Raw genomic sequence first — 15,743 nt, forward strand, 5'->3', positions numbered from 1 at the left:
GGGGTGGGGAGCGGAGGAGCTGCCGCTGTTGCTCGTTCCTCGGCGGGCGGGTGTGTGCGCGAGCGAGCGAGCGAGCGAGCACCGCGCGGGCGGGCGGGAGGGCGGCCGGGTCTCCATGGTGAGCGTGGGGGGCGGCTGCCGCCGGCGGAGAGTCTGAGCCTCCCCTCCCCGCGGTGCCATGTCCCGGGGGTGCTGCCCTCACCTGCTGTGGGACGTGCGGAAGCGGAGCCTGGGGCTGGAGGAGCCCGGTCTGCTGCGGAGACACTACCTAGGTGAGCAGGGGGAGGGGCAGCCGTGGGGGGCGGGCGCTGCCGGGCGCTCGGAGCTGCCGGGCGCTGTGGGGGGGGACGGACGGGGACGCTTCGCCCCGCACGCGCGCCAGAGGCGACAGTGACAGCTGAGCCCTTCCCCCTCCAGCTGCGGGGCGGGGCGGTGTGTGTGTGTGTGTGTCGCACACGTTGTGGCTCGGCTGGCTGCCCTCCCCCACCCCCCCGCGGCCCCGGTCACTGGGCTTTGGTCAGTGCCCTCCCTGCGGGCCCCGGCCTCTCTGCGGGCCGTTGAGAAACCGCTGCCCCGAAATGTCAGTCACCGCGTGAAAAGTCAGTCCCCGGCCCCGGCCCCTGGGTGGGGCCCCCGCGTCTAAAGGATTTTGCGGGGATAGGAAGCAGGGGCGCTGGAGCCGTTTGTGTCGTGAGGCTGCTGAGAGCCATTGAACTCCACGGTCAACGCTGTTCTGTGATGGGAACCACTTCCAGCCGGGGGGGGGGGGGTGCGGCGGCGGCGGCGTCCCCGCACCCCGACTCCCCGCACCCATGGTGCGAACCCTCCTCAGCGGGTGGAAACGTAACGCCTCTCTGCCCGGCCTCGGCTGCCTGGCTCTGTCTTTCCTTTCCCGTCCAGAAAACGGACCCGGGGGGTAATAAAGCGTCTCAGTCCAGTGACAAAATGCTTTGCATGCTTACTCTGAACAGTCAGAGAGCCCTGTCTGTGGCAGCTAGTGCAACTTGCGGTGAAGTGGCTCAGGAGTTATTGACAAAAGCATGTGAACACCAATGCTACTGTGATTGTTTTTGCAGATTGTGCCTCTTTTTGATTCCTTGAGCTGGCAGTGCTGCTCAGATGACTTTTGAAACGATCATCTTAAAACAGCTGTTTGTTTAATATCCCTTTACTTGTGTTAAAAACATCTCAGGATCATTAAGAAGGGTAGCTTTTAAAAATGCCACTTAATTCTCACCCATTGGTGCTGTGTGTTTGCTCTTTGTATTTTATTCATCTTAGACAATAACATTAGATTAGTGAGTGTTACTTTCTAGCTCTCATATATTACCCAAATATTGCTGCTGTTTTAAGTTTCCAACACCAGTGTTTTACTACAAAATAACTTGAAATTTTAGGGTGGGAGGAAAGCCACAATTACTGTGTTAAGTTTTATACTCACTTGCCCCCCCCCCCCCCAAAAAAAGTTCTTAGGAGAAGGGACAGGTCTTCTCTGTTTGGAGCTCAGTTGTGCTAGGCACTATACAATCTCTTTTAGGGCCTCTAGGTTATGCTGGAATAGTAATAGGAATATAGTATTCCTTTAAATTGGGTACAGTAAGGCCACTGGAGTGAAATTTTACCTAAACACCTGTGACTTTTTAAATCAAAGAACCAATTTAAAAAGTATAATGCTCTCTTTTTGTGAAGAAGCATTATATTTCTATGGCTTCCGTATATGATCTGCTCTGGTTTTCAGTTGGTTTTCCAGAGAAATTTAAGGTGGTGTTTGACCTAGTAAATTCTCAATATTTGTGACTGTCTCCCCTTGTGTCATACCTTGACAACGGTAATCAGCCTAGAGCATGGATATGGTGATAGAACTTGAATACCCAGGTGACTTGGTGCTTATAAAGGCCTATAAAAAAACAGTGCCCCAGTTTGAAGAGGGAATGGGAGCAATTTGGTGGCAAAATTAGACAAACTAATTTGTTGAACTTCAGGAGATACTGCTAGACCTACTGTTTTTTTCCCAACCTTTTCCTGTAGAGGTTGAATGGGGATATAAGTGGGTAGAGAGGAGTCAATTTTATTTGTAAAATGTTAGGAGGTTCCTTATGGATGTTTGTCCAATATAACTTTTGTATATGTCTTTTTAAAAAAAATGGAAAGTACAAGCCCTTGGGTTTTTTAACAGTTTCTAATTAAATCAAAAAGTTTGATAATTTTATAGTAATGGTTAGTATTTCAGTGAGATGCCAGTCCTATGTAATCTTGCTAGCTGGCTTCTGTTTCTAGTTGCTCAGTCCTTACTGCAAACTTACTGTAAGGTGCTCCAAAGAAGTGCAGACCTTAACTGCAGTTCAGTACTGGAGTGGACCAGGACATATTTGAATTGTACCCAAAATGTTATTTAAAAATAAATGGTGTTCAACTCCATTAAGTCATTGACACACCTGCTTGGTTTTGTACCAAAACCAGAAATTATTGCTAATCAAGGTGCTACTTTTTTTATGCCGTAGTCACTTTTTGGTCTCTAGTAAAACTGATCTTAATCAGAAGGACATGTCTGCGATTAACATGCATTTGATCATGCACATACAGGTCTCTTCTATGGTTCAGCAGGAAACTGGAATGAGACCACAAACTCCTTTCATACAGGTTATGGCCAGACAGCCAGTAGGTGGCGAAGTTTATTGGTCCGTAGTGATATAGACTGACTTAGAGGTGAAAGTCTCAGTAATCTTCTAAGGACCACCTGATCATCCATTCCACCACTCTGATATTCTACCAGACAGAACTCTTATTCTAAAAACAAAAAAAACACACACTTTGTCTTGTTGTCTGTATAGTAATATATTGTTAATTAGTGGTGGGCAGCCTGCAGGCTGCACATGGCCCATCAGGGTAATTCGCTGGCAGGCCTCAAGACAGTTTGTTTACATTGGCACGGCCGCCCACATCTCAGTGGCTGCAGTTCGCTGTTCCCGGTCAATGGCGTTGCGGGAAGTGGAGCGGGCCACAGGGATGTGCTGGCAGCTGCTTCCCGCAGCTCCCGTTGGCCAGGAACGGCGAACTGCGGCCACTGGGAGCTGCGGGTGGCTGTGCCAATGTAAACAAACTGTCTCGTGGCCCGCCAGCGGATTACCCTGATGGGCTGTGTGCAGACCGCAGGTTGCCTGCCACTGATGTTAATGCTTCAGGCCTTGAATGTACTTTTCTGTAAATCTATTGAAACTGTTTTGGGTAAACAATCAAAACAAAAATGGATTATCCTATTCCCTTCTGCCCCCAAACCCCATTGTTAATATATTGCCAAATGTATTGTTGGTAATGTGGTGTGAGGAAGATGTGTGTGTCTGTGTGTCTATTATATGTATATGGTGTGTTGGGTCTTTCATTTACAGTAAAAGCTGTGCTATCCATCCCTATACCAACCGGAAAATTCTGTATACCGGCATTTCTAATCTTCCTAGAAAGTCTGGTTAAAAGTCTGGTTGGTGTGGGGCTGGCAGGCTCCCTGCCTGGCTTCGTGTGGCTCCCCAGAAGCGTTGACATGTCCTTGCTGTTCCTAGGTGGAGGAACACCATGAGGGGTTCAAAGTGTGGGAGAGGGTGTGGGGTTGGGGGTTGGGAGGGATTCCAGGGTGCAGGATCCAGGGGGTACTCACCTCGGGCAGCTCGCCGCAAGTGGTGACCTGTGCCTGCTGCTCCTAGGTAGAGGAGTGGCTAGGTGGCTCTGCACGCTAACTCTGCCCGTAGGTGCTGCCCCAATGGGTCCCTTTGGCCGCAATTCCCCGCCAATGGGAGCTGTGGAGCCAGCACTCGGGGCAGGGTGGGGGCAGCACACAGAGCCACCTGCCCCACCTCTGCCTAGGAGCATCTGGGACAGGTCGCCGCTTGTGGGGAGCTGCCTGAGGTGAGCACCCCACACATCTGGAATCCCCAGCCCCCTTCCACGCCTCAACCCCCTGCCCCGAGACTCCTCCCACACTCAAACTCCCTCCCAGAGCCCCCTCCCACGCCCCAACCCCACACCCTCTCCCGCACCCAAACTCCCTCCCTCTTAGGTAACTGGCATTTTTCACTTACTGGCACCCTCCCATTCTCCTAACATGCCTGATAAAACAGCTTTTACTGCATATGGTAATATTTCCCTGTAATCTACAATCTAGTGAAAGATTGGAGAGGTTGGTGCAGTCTATAATCCTTTCCCTAGTAATTTTTACTTAAAATGCCACTTGGCTTGTTCTGAAAGTCTAGTAATGGGCTGGCAGTCAAATGACCCATACTGCCTTACAGTGATTGGGAGCTCCAATAGTAAACTTGGTTCATCTTCAGCACCTTAGGTTGACAGGTTGGATTGCTACAGTAGCTAGTCTAACAAAGATATCTAAGTTACATTGTACTGTCCTATGTAGATTTCCCACAGGAGGAATTTAGGTGTGCCAGGAAACGGAGGTTGATCTTGAAACGTTTCTAAACAATTGTCCCCATTGTGTCCCTCTGAAGTCCTATAAAACTCCTGATGGCATTCTGAAAGAGGGGCTTCTGCAAGGGTGAGTTTGTGGATGTGTGTTTGAGCGGCAAATGCCTCGAAGGATCCCATCTGCAGTGATAGAGGAGACAATCAAGCCCATCATATCACTGCAGTTATACCTGCAGCTGTGATTTTGTCAGCATTGCAAGTTAATTAGACTCAATCAGTGGTCATATTTGAAATCTCCGAGGAAGACAAAGGTGCTGCAAGAAACTATTGGTGATTCATTAGGTGGCACTCTGTCATCTTGGTCAGTGTCCTAGTAGATGAAATTGTGCTGCTGGGAGTGCCATCTCTTTGATGAGATATGAAACTGAGGTCCTCTCAACTTTCAGTTATTAAATATTTCTTGGCGCTTTTGCAAATGTAGAATAGTAAATCATGGTATTCTATTCAAATTCCTTTTTGGATGATTACTCTGTCTTCTGAAAGGCCCTCTGCAGTTTTAATTAGATGCAATATTATTTGCCACCTCTAGACCTAAACTGTTCATTGTTGGTGTGTGGTATTGTAGTGCGCTGTGAAACAGCTGACATGGTGGTAGGATTTTAGTGATGAATGAAGTCAGTGCTCGTAAGAGAGGCTGATACTTTAAAATGCTTATATGTTAAGGCATTTTGGAATCTTCAGAATCAAAGCAGCTATATAAATGTGATATCTTGTATATTTTAGAATCTTTAATGAAAAAGTAGCAGCAATGTTGCCTTGCAAAGAGGAAAACAGATTAATAATTTGTTGGAAGTATTCCATATTACTAGGGTCTACTTGCTTTTCTGTGGGAGGGATAGTGCTGCTGAAGATTACTTTGAACTCTATAATGAAAGACTTCTCTTTATAAACTATTTGGCATTGGTGATAATTCACAGCAAATCCATACTCTGAAATACTAAAATATTTTACAAACAGAAATTCGTTACTAGTTTGTTATTCAGAATGATTCTCAAAAGCGTCTGGCACGCTATTTGGCACAGCAATAAACAAAATAACAGTCTCCCCTCAAATATTCCAATTTATTACCTTTTCTTCTTCTTTCCTACTTTCTTTCCTCCAGCTAATCTGGAATTTTTAAGCTTGCCAAATATTTTTGATATGATGCAACACCTCATAATCTCTGGTTTTTGTGTTTTGTTTTTTTAAAAACAAAACCGTACTTTGCTAAATTCTGTACTTGAAGGCATCTGTTTTTGTTTACCAGAGGGAGACTTTAATATTAAACTATTCCTTTGTGGCTCTTGGAATATGCAGATGGTTTGAAATCTATGAAATAACTACTGGAATGTGTGCAGTTCAGTGCACTGGGATCAGATCTGGGCATTTATCTGGTAATACTTCAGTTGCTGGTGCCAGGGAGAGAATAGCAGATGTCTTCTCTTATACATAGACCTGGAAGATAGGACTGGCTAGCCAATTTATATATGTGGTTAGCTGGTCCTGTCTATACAATAAAGAACTGTGGTAGAACCTGTTTGCAGCCTAACACCCCACTGGCATTAATTTGAATAAAAAATAAAATATACATAATGAACACAAACCAGTGTGGGGGGGGGGGGGGAAAGAAAAGGAGGACTTGTTCTTTTCTTTTTGTGGATACAGACTAACACGGCTGCTACTCTGAAACAGGTGGGGGGAGAGTTGCTTTGTTATTTTTCCTCATATACTTCTGGCAAGTTAACTGCTCTTTGAAAAAGAACCATCTTCAGTGTCTGATTACAAGGACTCAAATGATTGACTGCTATTTTAATGTGAATGGTGTTGGTCCTGATGTGTAGCATCCTCCACTGCTCTTTGGCATGTGCCCAGAATACTAGCACAGCAGTGATATATTGTGGTATATACAAAAGATTTTCTCAAATAAAAGTAATTGAGGATTTCAGAAGGACATAACTCAACTTCCCCCTAAAGTTGTTTTATCAATAATGTTCACTGAACAATAGCAATGAGTGCAGCCATATTTGGGCATGCCAGATGGTAATTAGAAGGCAAATAGGGAATCTGAAAGAACATATAACCTAAAACATGAACATATATTTAAGAACGGAATTTATTTTGTTTATCAGAGACAGGAAATTTGTGATAGCATTTGTGCATTCTGTGGACTTCCAGGGATTATGTAGGGCTCTTAAGGAGCATAGTGACATTGCTGAGAAGCTAAATGACTACTTTGTATCATTCTTCACCACAGAGAATGATGAGGCAGTACCAACATCAGGCATACTCTTTTCAGTTAATAAAGATGAGATATAGTCAGTGCCTAGACTGTCAGTTTGCTTCTGCACCTCCTTGTTTTACACCATAAAGAGTGGTAAATCATCAGGACCTGTTAATATTCAGCCAAGAGTTCTGAAGGACTTAATGAAGAGGCTGAAGGAAAGTCTACGCTACAAAATGAAGTCGACCTAAGTTACGTGGATGCATAACCACCACAGTAATCGAATCAGTTTTACACGTCCATATTATGTTCCTTGTGCTCTCACTAGGAGCACTCACACCGACTTAACTGCCAGCGTGGGGCATTGTGGGATGATTTCTGAAAGGCAGCAACAGTCAGTGTAAGCAGGGCAGTGTCTACAGTTACACTGCTTTGACCTGACTACATCAGCTGAAGCACTACGCCTCTCGCGGAGGTTGAGTTATTAAGTCAATGTAATAGGCAAGTTACATCAGTGGGAGCTCCATTTTAGTGTAGATGTTTACAGAGTTAGGTTGAAGTAAGGCAGTTTATGTCAATCTAACTCTGTAGTGTAGACCATGGATGAGTCACTAATAAATCCTGCCATATAATCTCTCACTAAAATCAGTTACTATATCAGAGAATAGAATAATAACAAATGTTACACCTATATTTTAAAATGTGTTGGGGTACTCTTTGCAATTACAGACCAATAAGCCTTATTTTAATGCCAGGAAATTTAGCAGAAATTACTAAATATATTTAAGTTTTTAAAATAGTATAACATGGCAAAACTAACAAAGCTTCTATAAAGGAAAATTGTGCCTTTAATATATTAGAATTATTTTAGCTTGGCAACAAAATAGGGCATAAAGGAAAACTGGCTGATATATTTTAAGTCCCTACTGAGAGATTGTATCCTCATGTGTATGCACAAAGTGGCAGAATTAATGTTGCATGAGCAATCCTGGTTATGGTATTTCCTAAATTTTCTGTTTGTGTTGGCAGTCTTCATATGCTTATCATATAACATTGTTTACTGTAATAGAAATATATAAAATGATGAATGAGAATGAAAATGAGAAAATTGAGTCCTCTATTTATCCTTTGTCATAAAACAGAAGGACATCCAACAAAATAGATGGATAATTTAAAATTTTTACTCCGTGCATAATTAATCTATGGAATATATTGCCACCAAATATCAATGAGGATTCAGAAAAGGATTTGACATTTACATAGCTATTGTAAACATCTCCAGCTATATCTGAATGGACAAAAATGTATAAGGGATATAAACCCCATGCTTCAGGATCAAAGTGACCACTGAAGGATGGAAGAAACTTTACTCATGGCCAGGTTATTCCATTTTGTGACCATACATTTCATAGGTTTTTATGCACTGGGTGGTTAAGTTTAATTACTGATTAATAAAATAGATGAATAATTTTGTCTATTTCGTTGGATGTCCCCTTGTTCTTTCCTCTTAATCCTTCTTGCATCTTTAGCACCCAACCCCATAGTTCTTTGTAACCTAGTTCTTGCCAACCCCAAGCATTCAAAAATCATGAGTGAAGCCCCCCAAAATCATGATATCTAAAAAATAATGAATTTTGGTTTCTTTGCCTTCGGGCCTTTATGCCTTTAGGGTTTGTGTTATCAAGCTTTTTTCAGTAACCATGTGGGCTAGGAATTTACTTTTAAAAGAAAGCTGAAGTTGTCACAGTCACATGCTCCAGGAGTTGAGTATTCAAGAATAACACCAAATACCCTGAGAATTATGATTTAAAATGGTAAGAATCCACCACTGCTAACACTAGTGTGGATGTAGGATCTGAGCCTCTGGGTTAATATGTGTACAGGAAACAACCCCGCTTCCCACTTTGGAAGATGAAGATGTGCTCCAGCTGCATTTCTGCTGGGACATTTTGCATCATCTTATGGAGTTAGTTGAGCTCATAATCAAGAATGGATGACCCATTTCTGATAAAATAAAGACCCTTCCCACTGGTACTTTCATTCTTTTTAGAACCAAGCTGCTTTAAACCTTTTTTTGAGGTTCTGAATGGTTTAGAAGTTACGGGGTTTTATGTGAAAGACCTGTTCTTGCAAGATATTCAGACCAATTTTGCAGACCCCAGGGGTTTCATTAGTCTGGATCTTTATCTGTAACTTGGTGGAACTAAACGGACACTTGGAACTTCTGAGTTCACTTGTCCTTACCCCAAAATTTGATGTCAAATCAGATTTTTTTTTTTTTGAGTGGAGAAAGAAAAGGGAATTAAGAGGGAACCTATAATGGAGAGATTATAGTGCCACAGGAGAGAGGTTTCTGTAAAGCACGTTCAGCTCATGGTATATTAAAATCTGTTGAATGAAAGCTATACAAGCTATAGCACAACATATTTACCATGAGCAGCAATAGGTCAAAATGTAAGGAGTCTTCAAAAGGTGTTGAGCACATGTAGTATTTAAATGGGTAAAAGTGTTGTAGAATACCATTAATCGGGCTACAAAAATGAAAGTGAGGCTACCTTTCTTTATGGTTTATGTAAATAATAAGTTTTATCTCAAAGTAAAAGTTTTAGGTTGTCTTATGGAATAATAGTGATGCAACCACCACCATTAATATAGCAACATTAATTTGAAAAAAAGCTGTATGTGTTGTGATTGATGCGGGTTTGTTGCATCCTGTGGACTTGGCTGAATTTTGCATTTTCTGTACGATGACCTGGATGTTTTGTTCATCACTCTGGGAATTCAGACCAGACAAACTCCTGCAGTGTAATCGAACTTGCCACACTTCAGCAAACAGCACAATTTCTATTTTGGTTGTATTTGTTTTATTAGTGAGAGTTTAATGATGCCAAATTGAGCAAGAGCTAGTGCATGCAGACGTTTAGTAAGCTTCCTCATGTGCCTCTGTCAGTACATCTTATCTTGCTAGAAATGCCATGGCATGCTGGTGTCCTTGACCAAAAACCCACTTTTTGCCCCACATGCACGCTGTCAGTCTCTTTTGCTTCTTTGTACTTTGGAGGTATTTAGTATAGTTTATAAAGCACTTTAGAATCACTTATGGTTAAAGGCACTATTTAAATTAAGGGGTAAAATATGAGATATGTACTGAATGAGAAAGGAGAACTCAATATATAATGTACTTGTTGCAGTATCTAGCCAGTATATGAAAGATGCTGAATTGTATGATAACACTTCAGCTAACAATGGGATTTTCAAATGCACTCAAGTCACTTGGCAACGGAAGTATTCAAAGTCAAAGGGACCTATGCTTCTAGGTGACCTAGGCTCTGATTTGCAAAAGCACCTACGCTTCTTTCCCTATCAGAAGCATTCATGGAGTGGGTATCGCTAGTATTTTGGCACTGTGTTATTCTAGGCTGTGAATATGTCCATCTGAAGTAAAACTAGGAGGAAATGACTAAAAGCTGCTGAAACTATTGCTGGTTCAGTTTTCTATGCTTCAGAAACTCAAGAGTAGTGTGTTTTTTTTCCTAATTGAATAGTAATGTTGCCATCTGTGATTTGACATGGTCAATTATGCAAGTATTTGCCTATTTTATTTTTAAAAGGATTATATTTTCAATTCTATTAATAAAACTTTACATGACCAGCATTAATGGCTATTGTATGGATAAAGATCTGGGCACAGAATTGAGAATGAATTGCCTAAATTCTATTCAGTTCTGAGATGTGAATGTATTTTCTTCACATACTTCAGATTCAGAATAGTCTCAAACAAGAGGCTGGAGAGTTTTTTTTCCCTAAGTTTTTACTAACTTTAAATGCATTGCATCATTGGAAGTTGCAGCCTTCCACCGAGTCTGTAATGAATACTTCTAAAGAGAGTTTTTTATACAGAAAGCCTATTTACTTTATACATAATTTTCTACATCTTGCTATTGAATGTTTGACAGCTTCATGGTTTATTTGCACCTTCATCTTGTAATGAGTCCTGTATACATATAAACTGTCTCCTGCTGAATCTCGGGTGTTCCCAAGTGTAGGCAAGAGCTGAGTGTGAATGGGGAGCTACCAGGTTGGATCACTAAATCTAGAGCATGGGCCTCACTGGGCCGTTAAGAAGGCCTTTATTTTTCTCTGTGAATCTTTCTCGGTCTCTTTTTTGTGAAGCATATAGTCCTTTAAACCATGGCATTCAGGACAGCTGAACTGAATTTCTCTTCAGGGCAGCACTAATACTACTGCTGACTGGTCAACAGGTGTGATCTGGGTCACAAGAAGATTGTCCTTGCCTGCATTTGTTTGAGGCAATGCTCAGTGCACATATGCAGACCCTGCCAGCTCTGTGTGAAAGTAACCACTGAAGATAAGTATCAGCAGCAGTAAGGTAAAGGATGAAAATACTTCATGCAACTGTATCATATTCTTATTAGTATATTGTGTTGACATTCTCCATTTTTGTTAGGAACTAACCCACAGTTCAGCTTGACTTAGAGAAAAATATGCTGCAATGTCTTACGAAGTGTCTGTATCTCTAATGAGGGGCACTTTATAAGTTACAAAAAAATAAAACCCCTATAGACTCGTGGGATGAATGTACACAATTTAATACAACAAATTCCTTTTAAAAATAATTAAAAATAACTGGATTATAATTAAAGGGAATGTCACCAGATAGTTGTAACTGGACCCAACCTTTGGATCTCTATCTGCCACCTCTCCTTGGGATGTGGGACTCCCCAGTCCAACTGTCGTAATCCCTGAAACCTGTATTCTGACCTCCTGAACCTCCCCAGTTGCCTTGAATGCTTCCCAAGAACTCCACCCATTGAGCAGTAAGGTTTATAGTTTAACTCTTGAGGATGTGTGGCAGATAGAGCAAGAAATCCTAACATTGCAAAGAAAGTTCTTAAACACACATGCTTTACTGATAGCACAGGAGAGTTACATAAGTTTAAACTCTTCAACTTCTCTTCCTCTCCAACCACCATCCTCACCATTCCTGAATGTGTTTGGTCAATGTCCTTGGGGAAGAAGGGCCAAGCCCCTCTTTTCCCATACTCCTTCAGCTATAGCTTCTGTTTCTGGAGGTGGAATGGCTCTCCTTGCTTGAGATTTTGTGTCTCAAAAGCAGGCTGAGATTCCTTTTTCTATTATCTTCTGCTGAGGATTTTCCTTGCTTCAACCCAAGTCAGTGACTCTGCTGGTAGCAACCCCACTGACCCACCAGGGTAGGCGTATTCAATGTTGATGCCCCCTCGGTGTCCCTGTTACAGTTTCTGAGATGTAGTCCATTCCTGCTACAAAAAAGATGATTTTAATCCACGCTCATAAATGATATTTTACAAAACAAAAAGCAATTAATAAATTGACACACATTTTCTCTACATTGTCAGAAGGGATGCTTAAGCCATTGTGCTAATTCCATTTTATGGACAAACTTTCATTTTAAATTCTAGTAAACATATAGAACATTCACTAATGTGTTTTTTCCTTCTTTAAATATCAAGCTAATGATAATTTACTATAATTTACCTCCCACAGTTTTGTCTTATTGAAGCTTTTGTGGAACCTGGTGGGACCACAAAATATACATTTCGGGGAGCAAGGGTTGATATTTTTTTTCTCAAGTCCACAATCAGTGATGGAAAATCATTTGTACTGATCTTCCAACTAAGCACTTTTGTAACTGTGTCCCCCATGTGTTACCTCACTAACCACTAGAGCTTAATGTTTGGCATTTGAATATTGACATTGTATATTTCCACTGATATAAAACATTTGCTTGTGGGTCTGGTAGCTTGTGAAGCATTAGACCTTAACAATCACCATCCTAAACTGGTTTCTGGATCTAGGTCCAGGACTAAATATAGCAAATATCAGACATGCATTTCAGTCACTATAGTCGGGGTCGATTCGATTTAAATCACTAGTCAGGAAGACTCGATTTAATCATGGATTTCTACATAAAAGTGCATTCTTGTTGGTTGTTATAATCTTAATACATATTCTTCACAACTCAGATAGATGTAGGTTTTATTTTTAGAAGGTACACACTATACATTTTTAAAGTGATTTATTTTGAAAACTTTTCAGATTAGTTTTACAGCTATAGTTCAGCAATCATACAGAAAATGAATGATTGTTTGGTTATTTCATTTACCGAAGGTAATTGAAGCAGATATTTATGAAGTCATTGGGAGGTGAACTGTCTCCAGTTCAACAGGTTAATCATTAATACTTGGAGGATTTTCTTGCCATGCTGAATAGGAGGAGAACATCACCAGACAGACTTTTAAATTGTTTTATTTAACTAAAACAACAATGTTATGTATTCTGGATTTTTTTCTTCAACAGCAAATGTACACTGTTTTAACAAAACAAGCACATGAATTTTTGAATTTAGTTAAACATTCAAGTTTTTAAAATCAGGTTTGTTTTTGTTAAAATTGTTTTTAAGTAAAATAGTTAAATGAAATATTAAAAAAAAAAAAAGCCATGTCAACATGAGAAACTTAAAATATTGGCTTCTGCAGCTAACTCAGTCATCTTCACCTTCATTTTCCTGTTAGTTCATAATCTGGAAAAGAAAAACAAGCTTTCCTGCTTTTTCAGGTCCCAAATGATTTCTCAATTTGGAATGAATTAGTCCAAAGGAAGAAAATATTCTTTCTACACTGGCAGAAGAAGCTACAGCTGCTAAAAGTGAAATGATCACTTCAACAGTCTCTGAATCCAAGTCCTTAAGTGACTTCCACCAGTTCACTGGTGTGACTTTCTTTAAAACATCATCAGCAAACATATATTTCTTGAATGGTTCACCCTTAGCTCTGAAGTTTATTATAGTTGGCATTGTGGAGGGATGATTGCTGGATGTCTGTCATAGCCAACTCCTCTTCAGCAGTTAAGGTTTGACCCTGGTACCGAGTATTGAGAATATTTGCAAGAAAAGGAGCTGGAGATAGTGCTTGTCCCATTTGTTTTTTTAATGCTTGTAATTTAACTCTGTCATTGCATATTTCTCTTTTTAAGATCTCACTCAGTTCCTTCTAAATTTCAACAGCATCAGAAATAAAACAGCTATTTCCCTGCATTTTGTTCAAGGCTACAGAAATAGGCTTCAGGGTACTCAACACGTGTTCAACGTTTCTCTTAAGCCAAATGTTGAGAACTTTGGGTGTGACAGTGCCATCTATTTTTTCACGATTTTGTTTACAAACTCTCATCAGATTAGGCCAGTTCTTGATATAGTGCTCAAAAAACAGTCCCCTACTGAATTCCATCGCACATCTTGTGGGAGAGTTAGCTTGATTCCTCCCACTTTTTTCAGAGAAGCTGCTGCAAAGTGGTTGTTACAGAAGTCTTTTGCAATTTCAACAACATTCACCTTTATTTCTGGAACACTGAAGACTTTGGCTAGGATGTGCATCAAATGAGCACTGCAACCGTATGTTATTAGCTTGGAACTCTCTTCTAAATTTCTTCTCATCTTGGATACATTTGCAGCATTGTCTGTGACCAAGCTGCGTACTAGACATTTGAATTTTTTTTCACAGTTTGTTATAGCTTTTACTGCAACTTCTTGTAAGTATTCTGCTGTGTGTGCATTTCCTGATATGTCAATTGTTTCTGTAAGGAAGACATTCCCTTCTTCGTTGTCACACAAGCACATACAACAGGACCATTGTGGACATTGCTCCGCCCACCAAGACTCAGGTTAACAATTTCACCCTCTAGACCTTTTGCATGCTGCTCAGTTTCTCTTTCATACACTTTATCCAGAACTTGGCCTGCAACATCTGCTCTGTAGGATGGACAGAATCCTGGTCTTAATTGCTGAACCATGTTAATGAAGTATGGGTTCTCAATCCTACAGAAAGGAGAGTTTGTTGTATAAACAAACTGGGCAATTTTTTCATCAATTATCTCTTTGTAATCTGTTTCTTATCACAAACTTATCTATGGTTGTTTCTGAATGATGGAGATTTTTTTTTTCTTTTTGCTACGGGTGATATACTGTGGCTATGTGACGTACATGATGTGACTGAAACACTATCATTGGCAGATAACTCTGAAACTATAGAAAATGATGGTGATCTTGAAGGTGGATAGTCTTCAGAATCCTGTATGTTGAGGATGGAGTCTCCTAAACAAAATAAGTCAGTACAGTTATTTAATTATTATTACCATACTGCTCATTTAGTATTACTCATTGCATTCATTGACTCTCAGTACTGCTTTAAAGGTGAAATTGTAAGAGAAAGATCTGGCTATTTCAGCTATTTATTTATCTATCAAAACTGCATCTAAAATGATAGTACCATAGAGTAACAACTATATTTTTTTTGCTCAAACATGAGAATTCAAGAATAGTCCAGAAGGAAGACAAGCAGTTCTTAAGAAGTATGAAATAAAAAAGTTTACCAACCTGAAGATCCTGTATGTTTAGACATGTTCCTTTTGTCATCTTCACGGCAGCTTCCTCTTGAGAAGGAACACTTCTCATTATGTTTCATTTGGGTAACAAGGCCTTGCATTTCTTTGTTGCACTGTTTGCATTTTGCATGCATAATTAACTTAATTAAAATATTCCCAAACTGGGTCTCTCTTATGGCCTGCTGCCATTATAGGTTTTCCCTTCTAGTGAGAGGATGGTATGGTAGATCTCAAATCAATGAAGTCTATACTCAGAAAGACCTCAAGACTTCTGGAATATGCTGCTCAAATAGTTTCACTTTTGTTTCTGCTGCCTGTCCCTCCCTTCTCACATTTATCTCCAGACTTCTTCTCCTTGTCCAAATCTATTTCACCCCTCACAATCTTGAACTTCATTGAACTTTTTGGAACTTCTCACTTTTAGAGAGAGCTAAGGGATTGACTCTGTATACACAAATTTGCAGAGGGACAATAGGGTTGAGGTCTGTTATTTCTCACCTCTCTATATTTATTTAAAAACATTTTTGCTGTTAACAAGCACGTTACCTCTGGAGACACAAATCCACAGTTTGAGAACTGCAAAACTAAGCATCTCTGATGATATCTTCTCGACTGAGCACTGAGTCCCATTGGGTAG

The 15,743-nt window shown here is 40.8% G+C and overlaps 1 protein-coding gene across 6 annotated transcripts in view; it reads left to right on the forward strand.

Moving 5' to 3' along the window:
• Window positions 1-15,743, forward strand: part of LOC140895389 (DDB1- and CUL4-associated factor 6) — a 247,164-nt gene that overhangs the window by 89,237 nt on the left and 142,184 nt on the right. Inside the window, exon 1 of one of the 6 annotated variants that reach the window (XM_073304966.2) lies at window positions 5-272. The exons of 4 other annotated variants lie outside the window; for them this stretch is intronic. In XM_073304966.2, coding sequence (XP_073161067.1) covers window positions 179-272 — 94 coding nt within the window. In that variant the 5' untranslated portion in view covers window positions 5-178. Of the gene's footprint in view, window positions 1-4; window positions 273-15,743 lie in introns of those variants that run through there. One more of the 6 variants, XM_073304989.2, reaches the window with a different exon arrangement.

The sequence above is a fragment of the Lepidochelys kempii genome, chromosome 1 (assembly GCF_965140285.1).
Source record: "Lepidochelys kempii isolate rLepKem1 chromosome 1, rLepKem1.hap1, whole genome shotgun sequence".
Lineage (NCBI taxonomy): Eukaryota > Metazoa > Chordata > Testudines > Cheloniidae > Lepidochelys > Lepidochelys kempii.